Source organism: Leuresthes tenuis, unplaced genomic scaffold, assembly GCF_036924035.1.
Source record: "Leuresthes tenuis unplaced genomic scaffold, fLeuTen1.0.hap1 SCAF_4, whole genome shotgun sequence".
In the NCBI taxonomy this organism is placed as follows: domain Eukaryota; kingdom Metazoa; phylum Chordata; class Actinopteri; order Atheriniformes; family Atherinopsidae; genus Leuresthes; species Leuresthes tenuis.
In genome coordinates this window covers 13,771,367-13,793,417 of record NW_027325358.1, presented here as the reverse complement: position 1 = coordinate 13,793,417, position 22,051 = coordinate 13,771,367, and the positions used below count along the sequence as shown (strand labels likewise).

Genomic DNA, 22,051 nt, shown 5'->3' with positions numbered 1-22,051 from the left:
AAACTGCCTCAGTTATCTTTTTATTTATTTATTTTTGCTGTTGTTACCCAAAGGTCGTTCAAAGAAGTCATGTCAAAAACGAAAATTGCTACAGACACATTCAAATCTTCACTGAAATAAAGTTTCAGAATACTTGGAAAACACAATGATAATTTTTTTTTTTTAAAAGAGATGAGTAGAACATCATATACGATTACCTTGCTGTACATCCAGGTGTGGCTCTGATAAAGGGAAATGGGGAAAGAAAGAAAGACGTAAGAGGCAACAAGCAAGAAAGTAAGAAATGCTCTTTGGAATTTCTCACATAAGGACAAAAATGGGTTTTCAGACTCAATCTGAACAATAACCATTGTTATTTGTAGGAATGGTAGCTAAAATGCATCATCCCATTGTCCCTGCTCTGACAATGGGATGACCAGGGACCTTTGATGAATGTCATACTCCAGGTCACTTTCGCCTTATTCCTTATAGTCAGCAAAGTGTATATACTTAAAACTAACATTAGTCTCTTTTCACAGCTGTCTACTGCAGGTTTCTCTTCCTTCTTCTCCATAGTGCTCTACTCATCCATCTGACGTTCCTCTTCTTTACACTTGCTTTTGAATTGATTTTGCGGTTTGTTTTATGTGCAGTCATTTTTACTGTACCATTTCTGTCATTTATCATGTGCTTAGCAGAAATACCCAAATCTCCCTCTTCCCTGGTAAACTCTCCAAGCTCCTCAAAGGGGATACCAAAGCATTTCCAAGCCATCTACGAAACCTGCTCCTGCTCCCTCTTTATCAATGTGGCCTCCCCAAAAGAACTATCTGGGATGAACTTACAGTACGCTCACCCCTTGTAGGAGCCAAGGGGGTCTGGTTCATTTAGGATCATGAAACCACCAAAGATAAAGGCTTTGACTGTCCAGTCTGTAGCTGCCAAAACTGGATATAGGGAGATTTTCTTTGTCACATTTAGAACAGACCCTGTCTGGAACTATTTCAAGTAGGTTTGTGATCTCAAAAACTACAAAGAGTGTGCAATAATGCATTTATTTGGTGAGGGTCGCTGTTATTGTCATATAGCATAGAAGTAGAATTAACCAACCCCTCTCTTTAATATTTTTTTTCATCTGACTTATATCTAACCCATCTGACCATTTTGCACATCAACAGAAAAAGTGCAGGGTTAGGAAAGCGTGGTTCTTCTTTCCTGTTTACACAAAGGACCACGATTGTTATGTGCAGTGTGTGTGAGAGATGTAACAGACCTTATTAGGCAGGCAGCGTGCAACAGTGTTGAAGCCAACGCGTGTGTTCCAGCTGTCATAGTTTCCAGGTTGTCATGTTGGTCCTCCCACCCTTCCTTTCCGTGTATCCCTGAGGCAACTATTGTGGTTTTTGTTTTGCTGCTGATTGACCTTGATGCCCTATATAGTTTTTTGTTTTTTTTTGACACAATACACAACCAAACAAAACTCTCATAACCAGGCTTATTGTGGAGCAGGCCAGGTTTACCATAAGGCCAGAGCAGCATCCAATTGAATTTAAGGTTGAAAATTTGATATCCTTACACAAAGAAACATATGTTACAGCAATTATCCGTGTGAGCGGCAACAGACACTGGCAACAGAGCAGAAGTTTGTCTTCTATATTGACCACTAAAACCAATTCACAGCTTACTGAAATGACAGAATTAGGGATTATTACAATACCTTTAAAGATTTTTCAAAATGTGTGGCTTTGAACTGAAAGATACTGTCTCACCCATCACCCAAATTTATTTCACATGACCATCTGTAATTACTGTAATTGCTGGCAAGTCAGGGTGCAGCAGGTAGGCAGTATGAATTGTTGTATTTTGGTTACGTTGCATTAAGGATGGCAGATTTGTTCTCCTAACACGTTAGGATATATCAAGTAATATATGAACATTGACATCAATTATATATGTTAAATATTGTGGATTGAGCATACACACACTGTCGTAATCAACATACAGGTCAGCAGAAAAGAGCACACACACATGTATGCTACTGTATTCCCACATAGGCATTCTTCCAGATCTTCCAGATTTCTTATAAGATATATGGCTGGGTGATTTCCACGAAAGTCAGATACAAACATTGGGGACTATGGTACTTGTTTCTGTGTTTAATGGAAATACATAAACAAGTAGAAGCAAATAGTTTTCCACTATTCGCGATTTTGAGGGAACCAAAAAATATATTAACATTGATGTTGCTCTTATAAATAGAAGGGTTTTATGTAAATATTCCAGATGGAAGAATCTCCTCATAAAGAAAAATACAACAATGTGAAAGACCACCAAAATATGGTTGATATTAGTGTATAATTTTCAGCATTTCAGCTATAAATTTTCGTTTTTCAGCCTGTAGCCCTAGCCATGCATTTCATACTTCTTCTCTTATGATAGAGATGCATCTCACACAAAAGCTGCCATCCCAAGTATTTCAAATGTCAAACACTGCGGCACACATCAACTTAGCTGTGGTTTAAAAGTGCAAGCACACAAAGAGAAACACAGCTGTCTAAGTTGTTTATGCTACACAAGTTGCCTTTCTCATGACTGTGGTGCAATGAGGGCATTTCCTGAAAGGTAAAACCACAAATCCAATTTGTTAGAAAAGTTGAGAAGCTGAAGCTGGGATGATAGTGCTTTGTTGAAACGTTAGCTGACTTCAGTGTTTCATTTGGCTGTTCTTTACACTCAATATGTGTTTGGTCATTCTTTAAAAATCAAAAGTAAGTATTTCCCCTAAAAAAAATTGGATAAATATTGGAATTTTCACAGATTTTTAATGTATCTTAAATATATCGTAATGAGTAAGTGAAAAAGTTTCTTTTTTTTTTCTTAAAGATATATCTCTGTTACCAAAATAGTGGCAACAGACAAAAGGAAGTTCTAATATAGGCTCGGAACAGGATGGAGGAAAAGGAAAGGTTGTAAGAAATCCCTATAGAACCACGGAGCAAGAGCAGAAGTGCTTCAGAGTGATTTATTGAGAAGGGCATAAACACTTTAAGTCGGTGTGTGGTGAAACAGCAGAGACAGAGAGGGAAGACCCAGTCAACAACCAAATGGCAGCCAGATCCAGTCTCACAAGCGACCGAGTGCAACTCAAAGCAGATCGTGAGTGCATGTTGCGTGTAAGCAGCAGAATGTGTCAGCAAGTCCAAGTGTGTGTTTTTGACAGAATTATGTGGAATCTTGTGCAATGTGTTGAAGCTTAAAATTGTGACCGTGTGCGTTTGCGTGTCCATAAATCACATGTGGATTTGTTTATTGTCATCTGGCATCCATTCTTGGGAGGGCCTTGATGTCCCAGTGATTACTCCCATCGCTGATTTCCACCCCCCACCTCTTTTAATGTCATTAACGGGAAGACTGTAGCGGTCCTCTCTAAATCTGTGTGTGGATCGGAAGCCATAAATGTAGAGTACAAGCTGCTGGTATGTGGTATTGTATGTCTGGGATTCCTGTCCATCCCCCATCTCTAATTGCACATATTATTCCCTCTTAAGGAATGACATCACAGCTCCCGGAAATGTAACTCTGAGGAGATGCAGCCCTCACTTTAACCCTGCTTGTTGAAACGAGATATGACTAAAGTGTTATGGAGAGTATAAAACTGTTTGCTCAAGGATACATAAAGCCTAAACAAACTCATAACAGATAAAAGCTGTATAGGAGAGTGTGTAAATGTTATATTGCACAAACAGTTACATTTTAATGCAATGATCACAATTTCTTATTACTAATGGAGAAAGAACTTTGATCCACATCTGTTCCAAGCTTTAATGGCTTCTTCAAAGCTCAAGTACGAAATAAGCCCATGAAAAACGAAACAGCTGCAATAACTTGGAGCAATCATTCTCCGTCTAACGTTCAGTCTGGCCCACGTGGCTTCAGTTCATTGAGATTTCCAGCATTGGTTTATGCACATCTCAGAGAAGTTCACAGTTGACTCGATGACTGCGAGGTGTCCAGACCGTGTGGATGCAAAAAAAGCCCAAATCATCAGCCCTCCACCACCGTACTTGACAGTTGTCATGAGGCGTCCATCTTATCTTTCCAATTGCATTGTCATGAACTTTAACATTTAGCAAGCTAACTGAGGCCTATAGAGTCTATTAAAGAGCCGATGGAGTATATCGCTCATTGTTTTTTGTAGTATCTCTAAGCATTGCAATCCGACATTGGTGTGAACTTGCTGGGACGTCTATCTATTAAGACCACTGCTGGTGTCTCACTTCCTTGGTATTGTGTTAACACACACTTACAACCCTACAACTGTTGTCTTTTAGTCACAAGGCTGGTGGCAAGACACTGAATGAAAACTGAGTGAAAACATGATGTATCCTGTAAAATCCATGTGTGTCCATGTGAATAGGTGAATGAGAAACACATGTAAAGCGCTCTGTAGAACCTGGACAATGTCAAAATTGGCACGATGCAAGTGTTTAAGCATGCTGATGATCAACTGATCAAGTGCATTTCATTAACATCGACTGGCTGCTACGTACCCTCTTAATTCCTATGGAAGCGGCGAGGGTGGACTCATTCACATGGCTGTAAATGAGTTAAGTATCCAAGTGAAAAGTTCAAAAACAGAAGGAAGGAAGTATGAAACCGTTCCTATATGCAGACAGTAGCTTAGTGCCTCTCCTTTGTTATGATAGATATCAAACAAACTGGACCTGAACAGAAAAAGCCAAGAATGCAAAGAGTTGTGCTTCCCTGCATTTGCAAGAGGATCCCATGACTTCTCCCTCACTTCACACAGCCTGCTTGAGTGAATCAGCTTTCAAGTTTCTGTTGACACACGCAGTACAATCCGATGTTTCTCATTTCCCTCACAGATGATATAGCTCGTTTTCATACATTCAGTCATTTGGCAGGTTTTACACATTCCTGGGCTGTACGGGTGTTGTTTTCAGGCCAATTGTCTTCCAAATCATTCTTATCAGCAGAAGTGATTGCACGAGTGAGCGCAGTGTATCAGCAGCATCCCTTATATTAATGCTGGTCTTTTCTCATCCGCTCACCTGATAAATTAAGGGGCCAGCTTGGCAGTGTCCACACGTTTTGTTTCTCTGACCTCTTGGAGAAGTGGGGGTTGTGGAAATGACGTAGGTTTCTGTCCGGCCCTGTGTGCCATTCCAAAGGATTTAAATGCAATGTAAAACCATGAAGCTACTCATTTGAAAGTCAAAAATGAGAAGAACGTGAATATATTTATGCTTGCTAAGTAAGTTAAAGAACAGAAAAGATCCACACAGCAGCAGCAGCGTTTGGGATACAGCAGAAATAACACCGTATTACTAACAGTTTTGTGTCCCAAGGTTTCAGAAGCGTGATTCTACACAAATGAAGATCCTCTTAAATATACAGTACTGATGTCTGAACTTCAGATATTTGTGAACCGTGCAACTCATGCTCTTCAAGTCTTTCTGTTGTTTCTCTCTAACCCGTGACTGTTTGAGTCAGTTTTAACCACAACATCCTTTGCTACTCTGCTGCACTAGCACATCCTGCACAATGTTTCAGTTACAGACCAGAACACTTTCACACCTTAAATAATAAAAGGAACCTCATCTTACACATTTGTACTACAGTGACAATTTTTACCTTTGAGCAGCAGCAGTTAAGGGCAGCAATAAATGTCCTACTGGCAGAACATTTGAGTATTGTGTACATTTACTGCAAGCATTTGAAGCCTTTTCTCTAAAGGGTAAGAATGCAATAGTGTATATAGTGTAATATACTGTCTTGAAATGACATTTGTTGTGATTTGGTGCTACAGCAATAAAACTGAACAGAATTGAATTTGCCTGTTATTTGAAAGGACAATCAGTCCTAAAAAGCTGCAGCATTCAGGTTGTCACGTTTGATAAATGTATGTTCTCATGCAAGAATTTTTACATTTGTACAAATTAAAGGTTTTGTCTCAGAAAGCTGACTTCATCTCACTGCATCTTTAGCTTAATTGAACAGAATTTTTCACAGCTACTCAAACAAATGACATCTTCACCAGTTTAATCATACTTCATTATTTTGCAAAGATGTGATGTTCTTTGAAGTCCTAAATATATATATGCATACATATGTATGATTCTAATTTGGGTTTTAAACTATTTTAGTATTTAGTCAGCCTTCAAAACCCAGCAGTTGTTAATCCAATAGTGTCTGTATTCCCTGTCACACTTTGACTGAATGCATTCATTTTTTTTTTTAACTCATAAAATTGCTAAACTGAGGGACTCCATCTGCTGCTGTCACCAAAGTGCCTGAGGTTTTGTACCATATTGCCAGAAGATAACATGTTTGGTTGATAAGATGTGGGGGACAGTTGAATAGTCAAAACAAAGCAAAAAAAATAAATTACTTAAAGTTTTCCTTGACCTCAATCTCCCAAAACACCTCGAGGTGAAGGAAAGATAGATACTAGATACTTCCTCAAATGTGTTCTTTTGTGGTTTCAGGGAGGCTTCATCATATGCATATAAGCTTCAACATAAAATACAACCCAACTGTGAAGGACACTCATTGAAGGAACAAAAGTTTACATGAATCCTAATCAACATAACTGGATGAAACTTGCTTTGCATGTTGCAGCAGCAGCAAGTGACGGCTGAACCCAAACGCTGGCGTCCGGTCTGGGTGTGATTCATTCTAATGAGAGACCAAAGCTCTGCTTCTCACTTCGGACGGTGACACCAATTTACAGCAGAGGTCACTGTTTGCTGCCCGCCGCGTTAACGCGAGCCGAACTGAGGCGAGACAGAAAGACACAACCGTAAGCACCACCAGACATTTGTTGTTTTTTTTAATATCATTTTAATACTTTTCTTAAAAAAAGATGCTGTACTCCATTATCTGAAGATGACTCTACTGACCTCAATGCCTCATTCACCAACATACCAACACATTGTTCTGGGTAAAATAAACCAAAAGGAAAATAGCAAAAGAAGAAGGAAAGAAAACTCCAAAGGAGATTATGAAAAGAAGAAAAAAAGAAAAGAAATGAAAGAAACAAAAAAAGTGATTATAGAATTGAAAACGCACTCAGATCTCTGGGCCAACCTACAGAAACCGAGGGGGAGGGGGGGGGGGGGGGAGCTCCTGCTTCCAGAAAAACACAATGGCACACAAAATCCCAAAAACGGTTACCATGGACGATAAAAACACATTTCCAGAGTAAGAACTAAAAGACAGAATCAGAAACAAGAGCCTATTATACAGACTGCTGAAGCTGTGGACATGATTGTGGCAGACAAGACGGTTAAGAGAGACTAAAAACATGTACATGATGAAAAGAAATAATGGAAGAAAAACAAAAGAAAAGATGTCAGTAAATAAACATTGAAGTGCAGATGTATCGCACAACTACATAATGACGGGACTTAGTAGTCATAAAATTACTTTGAAACCGCTATTTTTTTCCAACTATTACAGAGCAAACTGTTGCATAACTTCAGATTTAAAAGGGGATAAAGGAAAATTAAATAGCAATAAAAACATAAGTCTTTAATATAAAGTGAAAAGAAAATTCATTTTACATGTAAAAAAAAAAAAAAAAAAAAAAGTGAAAGAAATTTCAGCACTCAATAGATTGGTTTTGGCATAGAGTTGAGAGAAAAGAAAAGAAAAAACAGAAAAGGTATGAGGGAGAATTACACGAAACAATCCTCTCAATAGAACCATAAAAAAGTTTTTTTTTTTTCTTCTTTACAGTAAATTCTACAAATTCAAAACCAGAGCTCAGAGATGAACACAGAGACGAGCTTTGCTCCCCACAATCAAAATCTCTCATATTCTTTTTCGCTGACTTTTTGTCCTATATAATATATATATATATATATTTATGTATATATATATATATTCATATATCCATGTATTTATTTATATATAATATGTATAATTTGTAGGGTATGATAATTACTTTACAGGCCAGAGCGCTAAGGCAAGGGACACACTCTGAAACGTTTAAAATGCGATCGCTCCCTCCTTGAATGCTGAATGTGGCTGAGGCTCCCCACCTCCTCTGTTTGTGACTGCAGAGAGAGGCAGGAGGAAGTGACGGGAGGAAGGAGGTCTCAGAGAGAAAAAAAAAAAGGGGGTTTGTGTCCAGGCTGTTTAGCTCTCACCGTGTCCTGAGAAAAAAAACAAAAAACAAAAAAAAAAACTCTCAGATGATGGCTGAACCTGACAGACTCCAGCCCAATAAAGAGACAAGATAAAGAGAGGAGGGGGAAAATAAACTTTAAAAAAAGACAAAAAAAAAAACAAAAACAGTAAAGTGATCCATTATTTTGTTCACCCGTTCCTTTTACAATCCCCCCCAAATCTCTCCTGTCACATGCCAGAGGAAAAAAAAAGTTTTCTTAGTTTTCACTCAGTTTCTTAAATTAAATCCTGCCCTTCACCATTATTACTTTTAAATTAAGGTCTGTCCCCTCCTTTCAATGATTCCTTGATGGAGCTGACTGCTTGGCTGCTCGTCCTGCTGTTCCAGGAGATCAAGAACAAACCGCCATTAACATCAAGCCAGAAACATGGATCTCAGACCGGAGGAAAAAGACTTCTGCCTATCTAAATCACTTCCCAATCACATGACACAAGCCAGCTGTTTCAACTACTGAGAGAAAGGGACAGTTATTATTAAGTCTGTATAATGTGGGTGTGCAATTGTGAGGCAGCAACCATGTGTATCAGAGCATTGTTATTTATGTGTATTTTGTGAATCTGCTCCGGTGCGACTATAGGTCCTTCTCTCACGCAGTCACCTTCTGTTCAGAACAGATTCTCTTCAAAAATTGCCATCAGGTCGCTCTGGAAATTTATGTCAATGGTGTCAGCCATCTGCAGGAAAGACAGCAACAAAAAGCGTTAGAGGCTGATCGGAAAAATGATAACAACAGAAATTCCTAATCTGCACGTCTCATTGGCAGTCGAGTTCGTACCGCCTCTCTCCTGCGCCTCTCCTGTTCGCGGCGGCGAGCCATCTCCCTCTGCTCGTCCAGAGCGTTCTGTGCAGCTGAGGTCGGAGGAGGTGGGGCTTGCTGTGGTACAGGTGGGGCTTGCGGGGAGTGAGTGGGTGGAGTTGAGGCTGGGGGCGTTGGAGCCAGCGGCGACGGTTGCTCCTGACGACGGCGGGCATCTTCTTGCGCTCGGCGAGCATGCTCCATGGTGTCCTCGTCGTCACGGCTACGACACGGAAACCAACGACAGCAGTGAGAGAGCTGGCTTCTCACGAGGTTTATCAAAGCGCTCGAATGGTAAAGAAACATTACGTGGAGGCTCAATGTAAAAAGCCAACACAGATACAGTCAAGATGCGTACTGACTGGAACATTTAAGGAATAAAAAGTAAAAAAACCACATATATAAAATTTTTATCTATTAATAATTTGGAACGACCATTTCTTAAAATGCTTACCATCAACAGAACTTTCTCTTGTAATTACACACTGTTTTTAATCTGTGGGTTGTAATATTATATTATATTACACATTTCTATACACAATTCAGAGAGCAAGATGTATGAAATCAGTGGCAGTAGCTGAGAAGAAAACGGATGTGTTATAGTGATTATCACATAAGGCTAATCTTATTACCAGAACACTAATTGTTATTTGCAAAGTGTGAGATGCATATCATGCATCACCACATCTCCCGGATATGATTACAAGCACTGTCAGAGGATTTAGATCCTCTTCTTTCACGCACTACATGCAGCAACTGCTTTACAGTCATTTAAAAAAAAAAAAAAAAAAAGGGGGAATTATAATCAACCCAAAACTAAAGTGTCAGTTGATCTGAAACTTCATTGAGGGGTTTCAGTGTGATTTTCATCTGTTGTGTGTTGACCCACCAAACTAAAAATGATGACATTCGCTTCTGACATTCATGCAAAGAGCAAAAACAACAAGGAAAAGTTGGAAGGAAGGACATTTTTCTTTAAATCTCAGATCCTATGGATTATTTCTCCTCAAATCCCACTTTTGTGCCCCTTTAAGGATATTCTACAGTTCCCATTCCACACTCCTCACTGCTCCCTCAGACGTACCGTAGCTTTTCTTGCTCTCTCCTGGCCTGCTCTGCTTGTGCTTTCAGCTGTCTCTCCCTTTCCTCCTTCTCTCTGGCGGCCCGTCTGAACTGTTCGAAGCTTTCGCTGGAGGAGCGCACTGAGGAAGCTGGTGTGGACTGAGACCTCTGAGCCAGGCTGGCCCAAGAACCCATGTTTTTTAACTTTACATCCTAGAGAAAAGAAAAGTGCATGGTGAGAGGAATAAGTTAATGTGGAATTTAATGTGGCTTACACGTCATTTTCACATATCATGTTTGTACATACCTGTGTCTTCTTCGGTGCGATGGGAGTTTTGGGTTCTTGCTTGATTTTGATGTCCTGTTGGGAGCAAGGTGGGACAGGGGAGTCTGGGAGGTGGGGAATAGGGCGTGAACCATCCAATGGCTTCATATCTAACCCTGAGGAAGACACAAGTTGAGATCGTTTTAAATATGCATCTTGAGATGCTTTCACACAAGAACATGTAAAGAATGTTAACAGATGTAAGCATAGATGTGTTCTCACAACAAAGAAATACAACACCTGGAGTGCACATGAGGCAGGACAAGATGCAAAAAGTCACAGGTGGAAATTACCGCTTTACAGCATGTCAACAATGGACAACGAGGCTCTTAATCTTAAAAAATGATGTCAGCACAAAAGACTATGAAGGAGCAACTGCTATCGGCACACACACTTTTCTGGAGATCTTATGAAGTAACTAACTGGGCAATATCTGCAAGGAGTCCAGACATGAACTGTGGACATTAACTTTCTCACACACAGCCCCTCTGGAACATGTCTAGAAAATGCCCCGCCCGTATAAAAACTGCTTTCGATAAGAGGAGGGGGAAATCAACACGGTCTCTGTGAAGTGGCTGTGACAGAATGAGAAGAGAGAGGGAAGCCACAACATGACGCCCTTCCGGACAGGTTGCACACAGTTGTGTACTCACTGTGTTTGCTGTCAGGTTTGTGTGTGTCTTGACGAACTGCAGGGCTGAAGGGTGACGGGGGCAGAACTGGCGACTGCGAAGGCTTCTCCTCTTTCACTACCACGAGGTTGGACCTCTGCTCCTAAAAAAAAAAAAAAAAAAAAAAAAAAGGACAAAATTGGTGCATTCACATTACAAAGTCAAACCAAAACTGTTGCAACGTTTGTGTGGCTCAAAATATATTAATTTGTTTGGCTGCTGCTTACAGTCATCACACACGTGCAGCAGAATGTCATGAATTGCTTACATGCTTCTTGGTCTGTGAGGGCGACTGCTGTCCCATTGTATGGAACTGAGGCATCTGTGGAGAATGCATCAGAGGAGAAGGGCTCTCACGCAGGCAGCCTAAAAAACAAAAAAAACAAACGACAACAAATATTACAATATGAATATATAGGAATCTGAAATAGTGGACTTTCCGTTTTGGGCACATCTTGCTATCGCAGATCAATGAACAGTCATTTGTCATGATGTGGTACTCTGATTTATAGTCAGGAAAAGTGCGGTGTGTCGAATATTGGCTGCAAACAGAAGAAAGCTCAGGCAGGATTTTATGTTGAAACATGAACAGAAGAAAAAATTTAGTGAATATATTCAAACCATCATAAGTACTTCGACACAAGTCCTCCTCAAAGTTGATGCTTTTGAATGTCCCCCAGGTTTCTAACAGGCCTTTAAACTAGACAATCTGAAGTTAAGGGCATCTAAGGGGGCCTGCTGGGTTCCACCACTGTGTGTGGTTGTTTCGGTAGTTATACAGTGCACTTTAATGTGCTGTGTATTTGCACAGCTGCAAACATGACCAAGAGATTTCCTATGTCAATGGGAGCTTCTGGTACAATAATGGAGCTCCACCACAGTTGTCTCCAGTCTCACGGGGTGCAGCTCACAGGTGAGTAAACCTCTGCCCACCATCTCCGAGTGAGAAACACTTCCAAATATCTTACCCGTTGTAAAAGGCTCCACTTTGCTTCGTGGCGAAAGCTGTTGTTGATGTTGCTGCAACTGCTGGACCTTCTGTTGCAGGACCGCCCCCTTCTGCTGCTGCGACATCGACGTGTGCGTGTGCGGAAACGACGGCGGCATGTGGCCTGGGCCTTGTCTCTGCGGGAGGGCTGGGGGGGCTGTCGCCATGATCTGCGTGTGCATCGGCAGCACCAGCTGCGGTGAATGTGTGTGCAGCGCTTGCGTCTGTGAGGTGGGTCTTGCCTGAAGCGACTGCAGGAGGTTGTGCACCTGACTGAGCGGTGGGGTTTCAGAACTAGTGAGTGTTGGCTCGTCGTCGTCCTCGAGCAGGGCTTGGGGTGGCTGAGCCGAGAGGGTACCCAGAATACCGTGCGACGGCGGAGAAGGGACCCGTGGGCGTGGGACGGGCTGCGGGAGGTTGAGGGAAAGCGTGGGCTGAAGGTGAGGAGAGGAAGACGGAGGCAGGGAGGAGAGCGAGGATGGGGGAGGCTGTGCAGGTTTGGGCGGAAGAGGAGCAGCACGGTTGCTAGGTCTCGATGGTTGCTGAGGAAGAGCATTATGAATCGCTGCAGAAAGGGAAGAGAAGAAATGACAAGAAAGAAAATAATTGAGTTGTTTTTAATCTGGTCACACTAAAAAACTTTTTGAGAACTTTTCTGTAGGTGAAAACTCCATCATAGCTTCATGCCGTTTAAAATATGGCAGGCAGAAATAGTTTGAACTCTTTATGAAGTTGGACAGAGGACCGTCACTCATTCATGCATTTAAGTGGAAATCACTTATTTCAGCATCATTAAATTCAGGTAATAAAGACATAACCTCTCCCTCATTAACAAGTTTGCTGTGAACTACGCTGTTCTAGGGTACATACCTGGAGAAGGTATTATGGGATGTTGGTTTAGGAAAGGGTGCGTCTCGGTGGGCGTGTGACTGGTGGGTGCGTTTGCATTGAGAATGCCAGAGACAACAGGGGCACCGGCAGCGGCAACGGTGGCACTGGGCTCAGTGTTCGACTGCGTTAGGTGAGGGTTCATGAACTGGGCCAGAGGATCAAATCCTGAGGTCATTAGTTGGGAGGAGTCCAGAGACGGGACAGAGACAGGGACAGGAGGAGGGGGGACAAATGGTGGTTTGGACTGGACCAGCTGAGGCTGAGTCTGGAGCACGGGAGCAACCGGGCCCACTCCAACACTGAGGGACTGTTGGTGCGGTCTCTTTGTGTCCTTATTGGTCAATGTCTTCTTTTGTTGCTTGGGAACCAGCCCTGGCAGGAGAGAAATGCCGGAGAAGTCTATGAAATGACGAGATTCATGCTGATCAATTGCAGCTGCGAGTTAGCCAGCCATGATGTGCTCACACACAGCGGTGAGTGGGTGCATTACCATTCTCAGAGTCTTCACTATCAGAGGAGTCACTGCTGCCTGAAGATGAGGATCCTGTCTTCATCTTTGTCACATTCGTCATTTCCAAAGACTTCTCTACTGCAACAAAAGCCACAAAATATAAATGATAACTTTTATATTAGCTACTATGCCTGCTGCAGCTTCAACATAAATGTCACAAGGAAGTGACAAAACATGGAAAAATGAACAAAACAAAACATCTATGATTTGGTTTGATGGTTAATGAAGAGAGTGTCAATGCAGGCAAATAAAATGGTAAAAGGCAATTTGGGTTCTTAAATCATCTTTAAGATCAGATTCATTATTAGCAAGATTAGATAAACTATACATTTTGTTATTACCCAAAATAAATGCTTTTTTTTTTTAATGAACTCTTTGCTCATGAAACAAATAACATCAAAAGATTCCATAAGGCATTTGAAAGGATTCAGATTTAACAAGCAGATTTGAAACTGGATTTGGCTTGATTGGAAATAAAAACCCCATCCCCAGTTGTTTGGAAACGATACCGAACAATCACAACTTTGTGTAATAAAATTAGGAGCAGGTGCTTGAAAATGTGGACAAGCAGACTTCAACATAAAGTCTGCGCTTCAGAGGAACTGAACGGACCGGGTCAACAGTGTCAAAGCTTTCCTGTTCCACATTAAATAGGCAAAACTATCACTGTTACGCAATTAGGATGATGAGACTTAGGTAACCATTTACAAAACTAATCATACGAGTGAAATGATTGCGATTCAGATTACGGATCGGGATTCTACCAAAAAGTCTACTGGCCTTAATGAACTTAATCATTTCAAATAACAAAGTTATTTTGTTATCACTGGATTTAAGGGCTTAATCATTTCCCTTGTGAGACAAAGCTGAAGCATCGTGTGAAAACATTGTACTTAGCAGAGTGTTAAACTCCGGCACAAAGGAGCAGCACGGACTGCTGCACTATCACAAAACTTCCTCTCGAAGCGCCTAAGCCGTGCGCCTGCACAGCGATTAGCATAATGAATGCTCTCTGTGACAACCATGTACTCATCTGTGGAGGAGCTTATTTTTGTTTTGCTGGGACCTCGAACAACAAGCAGTTTGCCGTTTGACAAGCTGTAAGACTGGACTGGTTGGTCCTCATAAGGACTTCTGACTCACTTGCTGCTGCTCTGAGATGACTGAGAGCGCAATTAAAAAAGCATTTAACTTGCCTCAGCTGAGCCTTACTTGAAAGGATTTTGGTAATAATATCACAGTACTTTTAAAGAGACGCTGGGCACAGATAAATAAAAGCCAACCTGATGGTTTTTTCTTCTTTTTGAGGCAGCTGGAGACGTATTTCTCCAGCTCTCTCAGCGTGGAGGGCTTCAGTGTCTCAAAGTCTATCTCAATCTCATCGGGGTTTGAGTTCTTCAGCGAAGGCTCACGCGTTTGGATTATGTGCACGACTCGACCCAGTTTGTCACCAGGCAATTTGTTTATGTCCAGGCTCAACTGGCGCTTCTCCTCGTATGACATTGGCTTACATCTGTCAGCAGACAGACCCCCAAACACATCTGAAGAGGAAAACATCACAGAGGACTGACACCGGGTCTTTGATATATGACAATCGTTATCTAGTACTCATGTAGACAAAAATGACATGCATTAGTATTGCATCAGTTCCGTGGTATACATACCTACATCATCCTCTGCTTCAAGAGAGGCCGAAGGGACAAGAGGGACTGGGCCTGGCTGAGGGGGCACAGCTGGGCGATTGTTTTTGATTCCCTCTTTCTTACTGCAATCGAAAAATGATCTAATCAGCTCCAGTTCAAGCAGCAACAATAACACCTTGGTTTGTTCCCAGCGTTAAACCTACCCGGGCTTTTTCCTGTCCTTCTTTGCCATGACAGGATCCTTGCCGCTCTTGGCTTTCTTGGAAGTCTGAAGCATCCCGAGGGAAGGAGGCTCCACAGGTTCATCTGCTCCTATCTTCTTCTTGTGCTTTTCTTTCTTCTTCTCCTTCTTGTCTCTCTCTTTTTTCTTGGGCTTGCTGACCTGTGGCTGGGAGAGCGCTGCCAGCTGCTCATGGACAGCCTTAAGCTGAAGGTCACAAACACACACAAACAGCTGTTGGATCAAATTACTCATTAAGAATAGGAATTTACCTCTCTGTGTTTACCCATGATTGGTTCTGCATGGCCCACCCACCTTTCATGCCTCATAAGCCTCCCTCCCCCTTCAATTTCCATCCTCTAACCTGTTCCTGTAACTCAGCCAATCGATGTTGCCGGTCCTGTTCCGAGTCTCCTGCAGAGGATTCCGATTCAGAGGAACTCGAGCTGTCGTCGGAAACGGCAGAAGGAGGTGGGGCTTGCCGAATGGAGGGTGCAGGGTGGAGGGCCGATGATGGTGTGGGAACAGGGGTGGGCTCCTCGAGATCGTCAGGCATTTTGGCAAATCGCATCTCAAACACATCCTGTTAGACAGGAGGACAGCAGGAGAAGCTGTGAGCTTGACTGCAACCATAAATGATTTTCGACATGTTCTGCACAGTCTGCATACTGCACAGTGGGTAATAAAACATTTTCAGATCCGTTAAAGTCTTCCACTTTATTGAGACTGAAGCCTAAACAAAGCTACAGTATACTTTTTCTCTTTTACTGATCGTAATGCTGCTTTTCTTACGGTGATGCAATATAATGCCTGAATACAGACTTTAGTATATAGAGACTAAAACTGTTCTGAAAGTTGACTTCTCAGCACACTTTGGATCTTCTGAACTTACCAGAAAACACAAACTGGATAAGACATTTTCACCCCTGACCAAACATGTGCATGCAGCTCTCAATGCTGCTCTTTTAGCAGAAGAAGAGGAAAGAGGATCACCAGATCTGTGGCAGCTTTCTGAACACAGGCTCTACCACTTCATTCGGTTGTACAGAGCGCCGGGTTTCACCAGCTGTGGAAGAACTTGGATCTGTGGTCCAAGGTTTCATCACAGAAAAAGCTCGGGTAAACAGCTCAGCAGGTAAAGCTATTCAAGAAGCCATGACGTGTGATTTCTACGAGGACTGAGGCGAGTAATGAGGTGACAGACACCTTAAATTCAGGAAACTTCAAAATAAAAGGTGTGCAAAGCTCGCAGGATTCCTCCCAAAACATAGCTGAAGCTGTCATCGCTGCACTGATTGGAAACTCAATTCTCATACTTTCAATAAATCGCAAAAACACTCCAAATGGTTTTACTTGACCACTGTGGAAAAATTTATGCTGATTAACGAAGAAAAGCCCAAAACAAAACAAAATGTGGAAAAATGTAAGGGTCTGAACATCCAGATTTTCACATAGTTCACATACTTCTGATCATGCCGGGTATCTAATCTCTGCCCTAGTTTGCTTGATCATGTGTGAAATGTGTCATTTACCTGTAATTTGCGTGCCATGGAAACCACATCATGGTCCGGCGGGTTGTACTTGTAACAGTTTGAGAACATCAACCTGACGTCTGCTGCAAACTCTGCTGCTTCTCTGTACTGTCGGTTGTCCAACTTTTTCTGTGGGAGACACAAAAATGATCCGCGGTGATCAAGAAAAAGCTCGTCAGTGTGAGGTTTAAAACGCCGCCATTCGTGTTGGTTTTGCACAACAGAACTGCAAGTCGAACAGCTGAAATGTGACACATAAAGCTTAATCTGAATGATCCATTTGACCGCACAAACTGATTAAATGTTCCACCTTAACACATACTGGCAGCCGTAGCCTCAAAACATTCACCACATTCAAGTGAGAGGCTATCTATTCTTATAAATCACCTTGATGGCACTGAGATCCATCGGGTGCTTGATGATTTCATGGTAGTCGTGGAGGCCGAGGGCTTTTGCATCGACGGGTTTGTAAAAAGGCCATGCGTACGCCACGTGTTTCTTAGACAGCATCTCTCTAATGAGGCGCGCGCAGGAGCGCAACTGCTCCTGACGCTTCGGCGTCCCCATCCCTCCCGTCTCCAAGCCTCCACCCAGGTGATGCTGCGAGTCTGGCTGCGAGGGGTCTCTTTTGGGTTGCTTTAATGGGCGATTGCTGTCTCGGCGCGGCCGAGTCGCATCGGACACGGGAGGCGATTCACTGAGCTGGTCATTGGCTGTGGGTGTTGTGGTGTCTGCTTTCCTCTTCTGGCTCTTCCTTTGCTGTTGCAACATGAGAGGTATAAAGTTAGAAGTTGAAGATCTGCTCGTGTCGTAACAGAATGGATATGGACATGGTTTTACCTTGATGAGAGCTGGAGAACTCTGCAGCATTGGGGCAGGAAGGAGGCCTGGGTGCGTCACGGCTGGAGGAGGAACAGATGTCATGCCCTGGGTCAGGACATCTGGGGTCGGGAGAGGGAACGGGGGTCCCAAATGTGGAACATGGTTGGTGGGGGTGGGAGGCACACGTGGGGGCTGAGGCAGGGTTAGGGTTGGGGCCAGAGGACCACGGGGATGCGGAGTGGTTGATGGGGATGAAAAGCCTCTCGTATTTGGGGTGGTGGAAGGGGAGGATGACTCTTGCCCTGAATCCGACTTTGACGTCAGAGCTGTAAAGGAGTACAAGGCAAGACAAGAGGAGCGCCAAGATTTAACCAAGGACACAAAACAATTCAGACACTTTCAACAATAGACAAGTTTTACAGGCTCGGAGCAACCGAAACCTGATTCAACAACTTACATATTAAGCCAGGTGTAAAACAAGTACAGACAACTAAAGTCAAGTCAGATAAGTACAATTTACAGTTCACTGAAAGTGACTCCTCCCCATTATCTTTGGAGTTTCCCAATAATTAACTCAAAAACAATAATAATCTCTACTGCAGAGACAAAATACCCTTTGGACTGAAGGACTGCGAGGTACTCCTGACCTTTATTGGTCACATGCAGAAGTAAGAAATGTAAAAAATACAAAAAAAAAAAAAAAAAAAAAGGAAAGAAATCATACCCGACTCTCGCCTGCCACGCCGTCCTTTAGTCTCCACAGCAATCTCTTTTTCTTCCTGCGGCATCTCTGTAATCTTCTGAAGAAAGAGCTTTTCCAAGGCCTCAGCCATCAGGACAATATCATCCCCGGGCTAAACACACAGGTAAATGGACTCGCTTAGGGTACATTTATCTCGCTGTACAGACACCTTCTCCATCAGTTAGATTCTTTTAACTGAGGCCTTATTTCTAGTAGCATTAAATCAATTAATCAGTTTCTCCTAATCGGAGGCTGTTGTTAAACTAAGTAGTCAGGAAATCGGTGTGACCTCTTCCTTTAATAATATCACGTGACATGCACCCCAGTATAAAGCACACAAAGAGTGAAAGGGATGATAACTGAAACTAGAAGAAGGGAAATGTATCAAAAAAACAGTATGGCTCTAAAATTTAGTCAAACATGTAATAACAATCTGTACCCGTAACTTCCAAAGTCAAGTTCTTTCAGCCGTTATATTACACTGTAGCAGTGAAGAGGTTGCAGGTTATGATTGCGAAAATTGGTCAAGTAAGAAGAATTTTCCTTTTAGTTCTGTTCACACAACAAGATTTTCACCGCTGTCGGACTGCTGTATTGTTCTCACTTCACGCCATGTTTCTCTTGTGTTCGGGAGTCTTTGTTGAAATAGAAAGGGTCCATTTCTCTCCACAGTTTCTCTATGTCAAGTCTCCCATGATATGACATCAGAGAGGCATGGGATGCTCTTGCCAACAGACTCTGCTCAGGAAACTGAGCAGAATCTGTGACATCTCTGCAAGCCTAACAAATCCCCTCTTCGCGGTAATCACACATAGCGACTGGTGGCTGATCTAACAGCAGATTAAGCCTCAGATCTGAACCACTTGTCTGCGTTGAGAAAACGGGAATTGAAATCTTGTGGCGTGAACTCGGCTTTAATGTGAGTGATTAAACATTTGGGTGATGATCGTGGAAATGACGTGGCACAAGACTTTCTAAGGTGGCTGACCTTGTTGTAGATGTAGCAGTTTGTGAACATTGTGTTGAAGTCCTGGATACACTCCTGGGCGTTCCAGTAGTAGTTGTTCTCGAGCCGTTTTCTTATCGTGCCCATGTCCATAGGAATCTTTATGATCTTATAGTAGTCCTTGATGAAAGAGGAGAGTAGGCAACAATTATTCTCATCTTGCGTCATAGCAAACTCTCATAAATGTTATTATTCCTATCATTTCTTCATCCTGACTTATAACATAAATCAATAGCTACAACCTTCAATTTCACTGTACATTCTTCTTCTGTACAACCAAAACCTGCAGTAACAAAATACTGCAAGACTTCAGGTACGAAGGGAAAAAATAAAAGAAGTTTCAGTGGACTGAAAAAGTCAAGTCAGCTGCTAAATGTGTCAACTGTGGATGTGAGTCTGCAATAATTATTCATTTAGTGCTTGGCTGGTTGGCTGCACATCCACCTGCACTGCTGATACTTTGCATACAAAATTCAATTAGCGGTCGCCACAATGCTGATGTGTACTTTGAACTATGAAGTGTGATTACAGGAACCATGAGAACAAAACGTGACTCACAGGCAAATTGAGTTTGACTGAATCTACAGGTGCTTGGAAGGGCCATGCAAACTGGTGTTTCCATAATGTCTTCAACACCACTTTAAGCAGGTACTGAAAAAGAGTCAAATTAGACAAAACAGACATTAAACTGAGGACAAAGAAGGGGATATGTTACCGACACAAACCAAAATAAAGCTACCTGTAGCTGGTTGGTCTGTCGTTTGGGTCTGGAAGGGTTCCATGTTTCGGGGGGAGGAGGGTTGAAGGGGAGAGGTGGTGGAGCAGAGGGAGGGTTGTGGCTGCTGCCCGCCTCCACTCCGTCTCCCATCGCAGAGGTGGGTTGCAGCGGCTGAGCGGACAGTTTAGGCAGACTGGACCTGGCAGGGGCAGGTAGTAGCGGGGCCCCCCCCCTCAGGCCATTCCACTCCTCACGTGACTCTCTGAAAGGGGGATCAGAAAAGCCGTCATCCCCACTGGCGTTAGCGTTAGCCTGTGTGTGGGGGTGTGTTTTTAACTCTTTCTCTGAATACACATCACACGTATCACCGTTATCAGGCCCAGAAAACAAACCACTATCAGGAACTCGGTGTCAGGCAACTTTCTATATGTGCCGTTTCAATTATCTCTCGCTTTCATGACGCTGTCTGCATTTAGCCTCAGAGGTGTCTGCGTGGAACAGAGAGGCAACATGGGAAACAGTCGACCTCCACCCCTCGAGAAAACTGCACAACATCTCCTCTCTGGCACTGAAACTGACAAACTATGTGGCTAATTTTGTTTTAATGCAGTGTGCATTAATAGTGTTCTCTTAATGAGGAAAACAATGTCTCTGTTTAGAGACTCAAACTAAAACATGCATAACATGTTTGCTGTCAAGTTCTTAGTCTGTAACATTACCGATTACAGATCAAACATCGTAAACACTGTTTGGCAGCAGACACACCAAATACTGGAACTATTAAACATAAGCATGTTACATTTAAACCACTATTGGTTTTAGATTAGTCGTATTGGAGCTTTTGACAAAGTCTTTTTACTACACGCTGACAAATAGCCTGATGTATCAGGAGAAGGCGGAGCAAGTGATGGCGATGGCTACTTTACTAAAGATGAAACTAAATGGTCATGGTTAGCGACAATAAAACCCTTTTTACACTAGTCAAATAAACCTAACACTCGCTAACATCTGGCTCATGAGTGCAATGTGAAAGTATTTCATCTGCATTCAGTCTCTCCTCAAATTACTCTGCAGTCGATGCAGGTTTTAATCAGCTCAGCATCCGAGGGAACGCAACATCTGAGTTTACACGCTTACTTTCTCTGAGAAAGCTGTGTGTGGCTGATGTCTGAGGTCCAGACAAACGTAGTAAGCTAGCTTGATCATTTCAGAGTTGCAACTACCATAAAGACAACCTGCAGGGTACAGCGTATCGTCATGGCTTTATGTTGTAGCGACACGCTTGTCCTCTGAGAGGTTACAGGCATACAGGAGAAGTAAGTCGTTCAGAGGACTGATGAAAAACTGATGCAAAACGTAATGGGAGGTGTATATGGTGTATAAGCTCTTAAAACGCATGATCTCACATTTTTATAAACTTTTCAACCACAGGTCAAATGTAGTCCTTCACTTACATGAAATGTCATTGACAAAGTCTTGCATGTGATTTAAGATCAATCTTACAAAGACCAAATATTTTCCAGGGACTTACATGTTTGATGCTTTACAGCTGTGCTCTAAAGTACTAGAGTGATCATATCTCAGTTGGTGAGGCAGCCGTCTCCTGAGGTGACACGGGACGCTCGTCAGTGACACGTTGTGGCGGCAAGGAAACCACAACTCACACGATCGGAGCAGAGCGTCACACCTGGATGAGAGAAATACACACGTGACTGCAGGATGCCAAATATGGATGGTTTCTACCAAGCATTGAAAATAATTGAAGAGAAACAAACATCCGGTCATGCAGTTGTACGCATTTGTGATCAGAATCCATGATTTTCCATTCAAGTAAAATGGCACAAACAAGTGTTGTCCTCTCTGATATTTGCACAGCTCTGCAGTCAGAGTCATTCTTTAAATATATATATATATCTCAAAAGCTTGGTCT

At 42.4% G+C, this 22,051-nt stretch overlaps 1 protein-coding gene across 2 annotated transcripts; it reads right to left on the bottom strand.

Annotated features, from left to right (window-relative positions):
• Positions 1-6,825: 6,825 nt before the first annotated feature.
• Positions 6,826-20,370, bottom strand: LOC140305716 (bromodomain-containing protein 4-like). Of its 2 annotated transcripts, XM_072384684.1 has the most exons (20): positions 20,143-20,370; positions 19,962-20,054; positions 19,386-19,523; positions 18,380-18,509; positions 17,674-17,981; positions 17,221-17,592; positions 16,834-16,962; positions 15,666-15,884; positions 15,285-15,508; positions 15,103-15,203; positions 14,722-14,979; positions 13,418-13,516; positions 12,907-13,299; positions 12,017-12,601; positions 11,317-11,414; positions 11,031-11,151; positions 10,360-10,493; positions 10,075-10,265; positions 8,970-9,213; positions 6,826-8,868 (listed from the first exon to the last, which is right to left on the bottom strand). In XM_072384684.1, exons 1-20 carry the CDS (start codon positions 20,269-20,271, stop codon positions 8,800-8,802), a joined length of 4,035 nt encoding a protein of 1,344 aa, XP_072240785.1. In that variant the 5' UTR covers positions 20,272-20,370; the 3' UTR covers positions 6,826-8,799. The 2 variants fall into 2 exon arrangements, with proteins under 2 accessions (XP_072240785.1, XP_072240786.1); XM_072384685.1 differs by lacking the exon at positions 14,722-14,979.
• Positions 20,371-22,051: the final 1,681 nt, after the last annotated feature.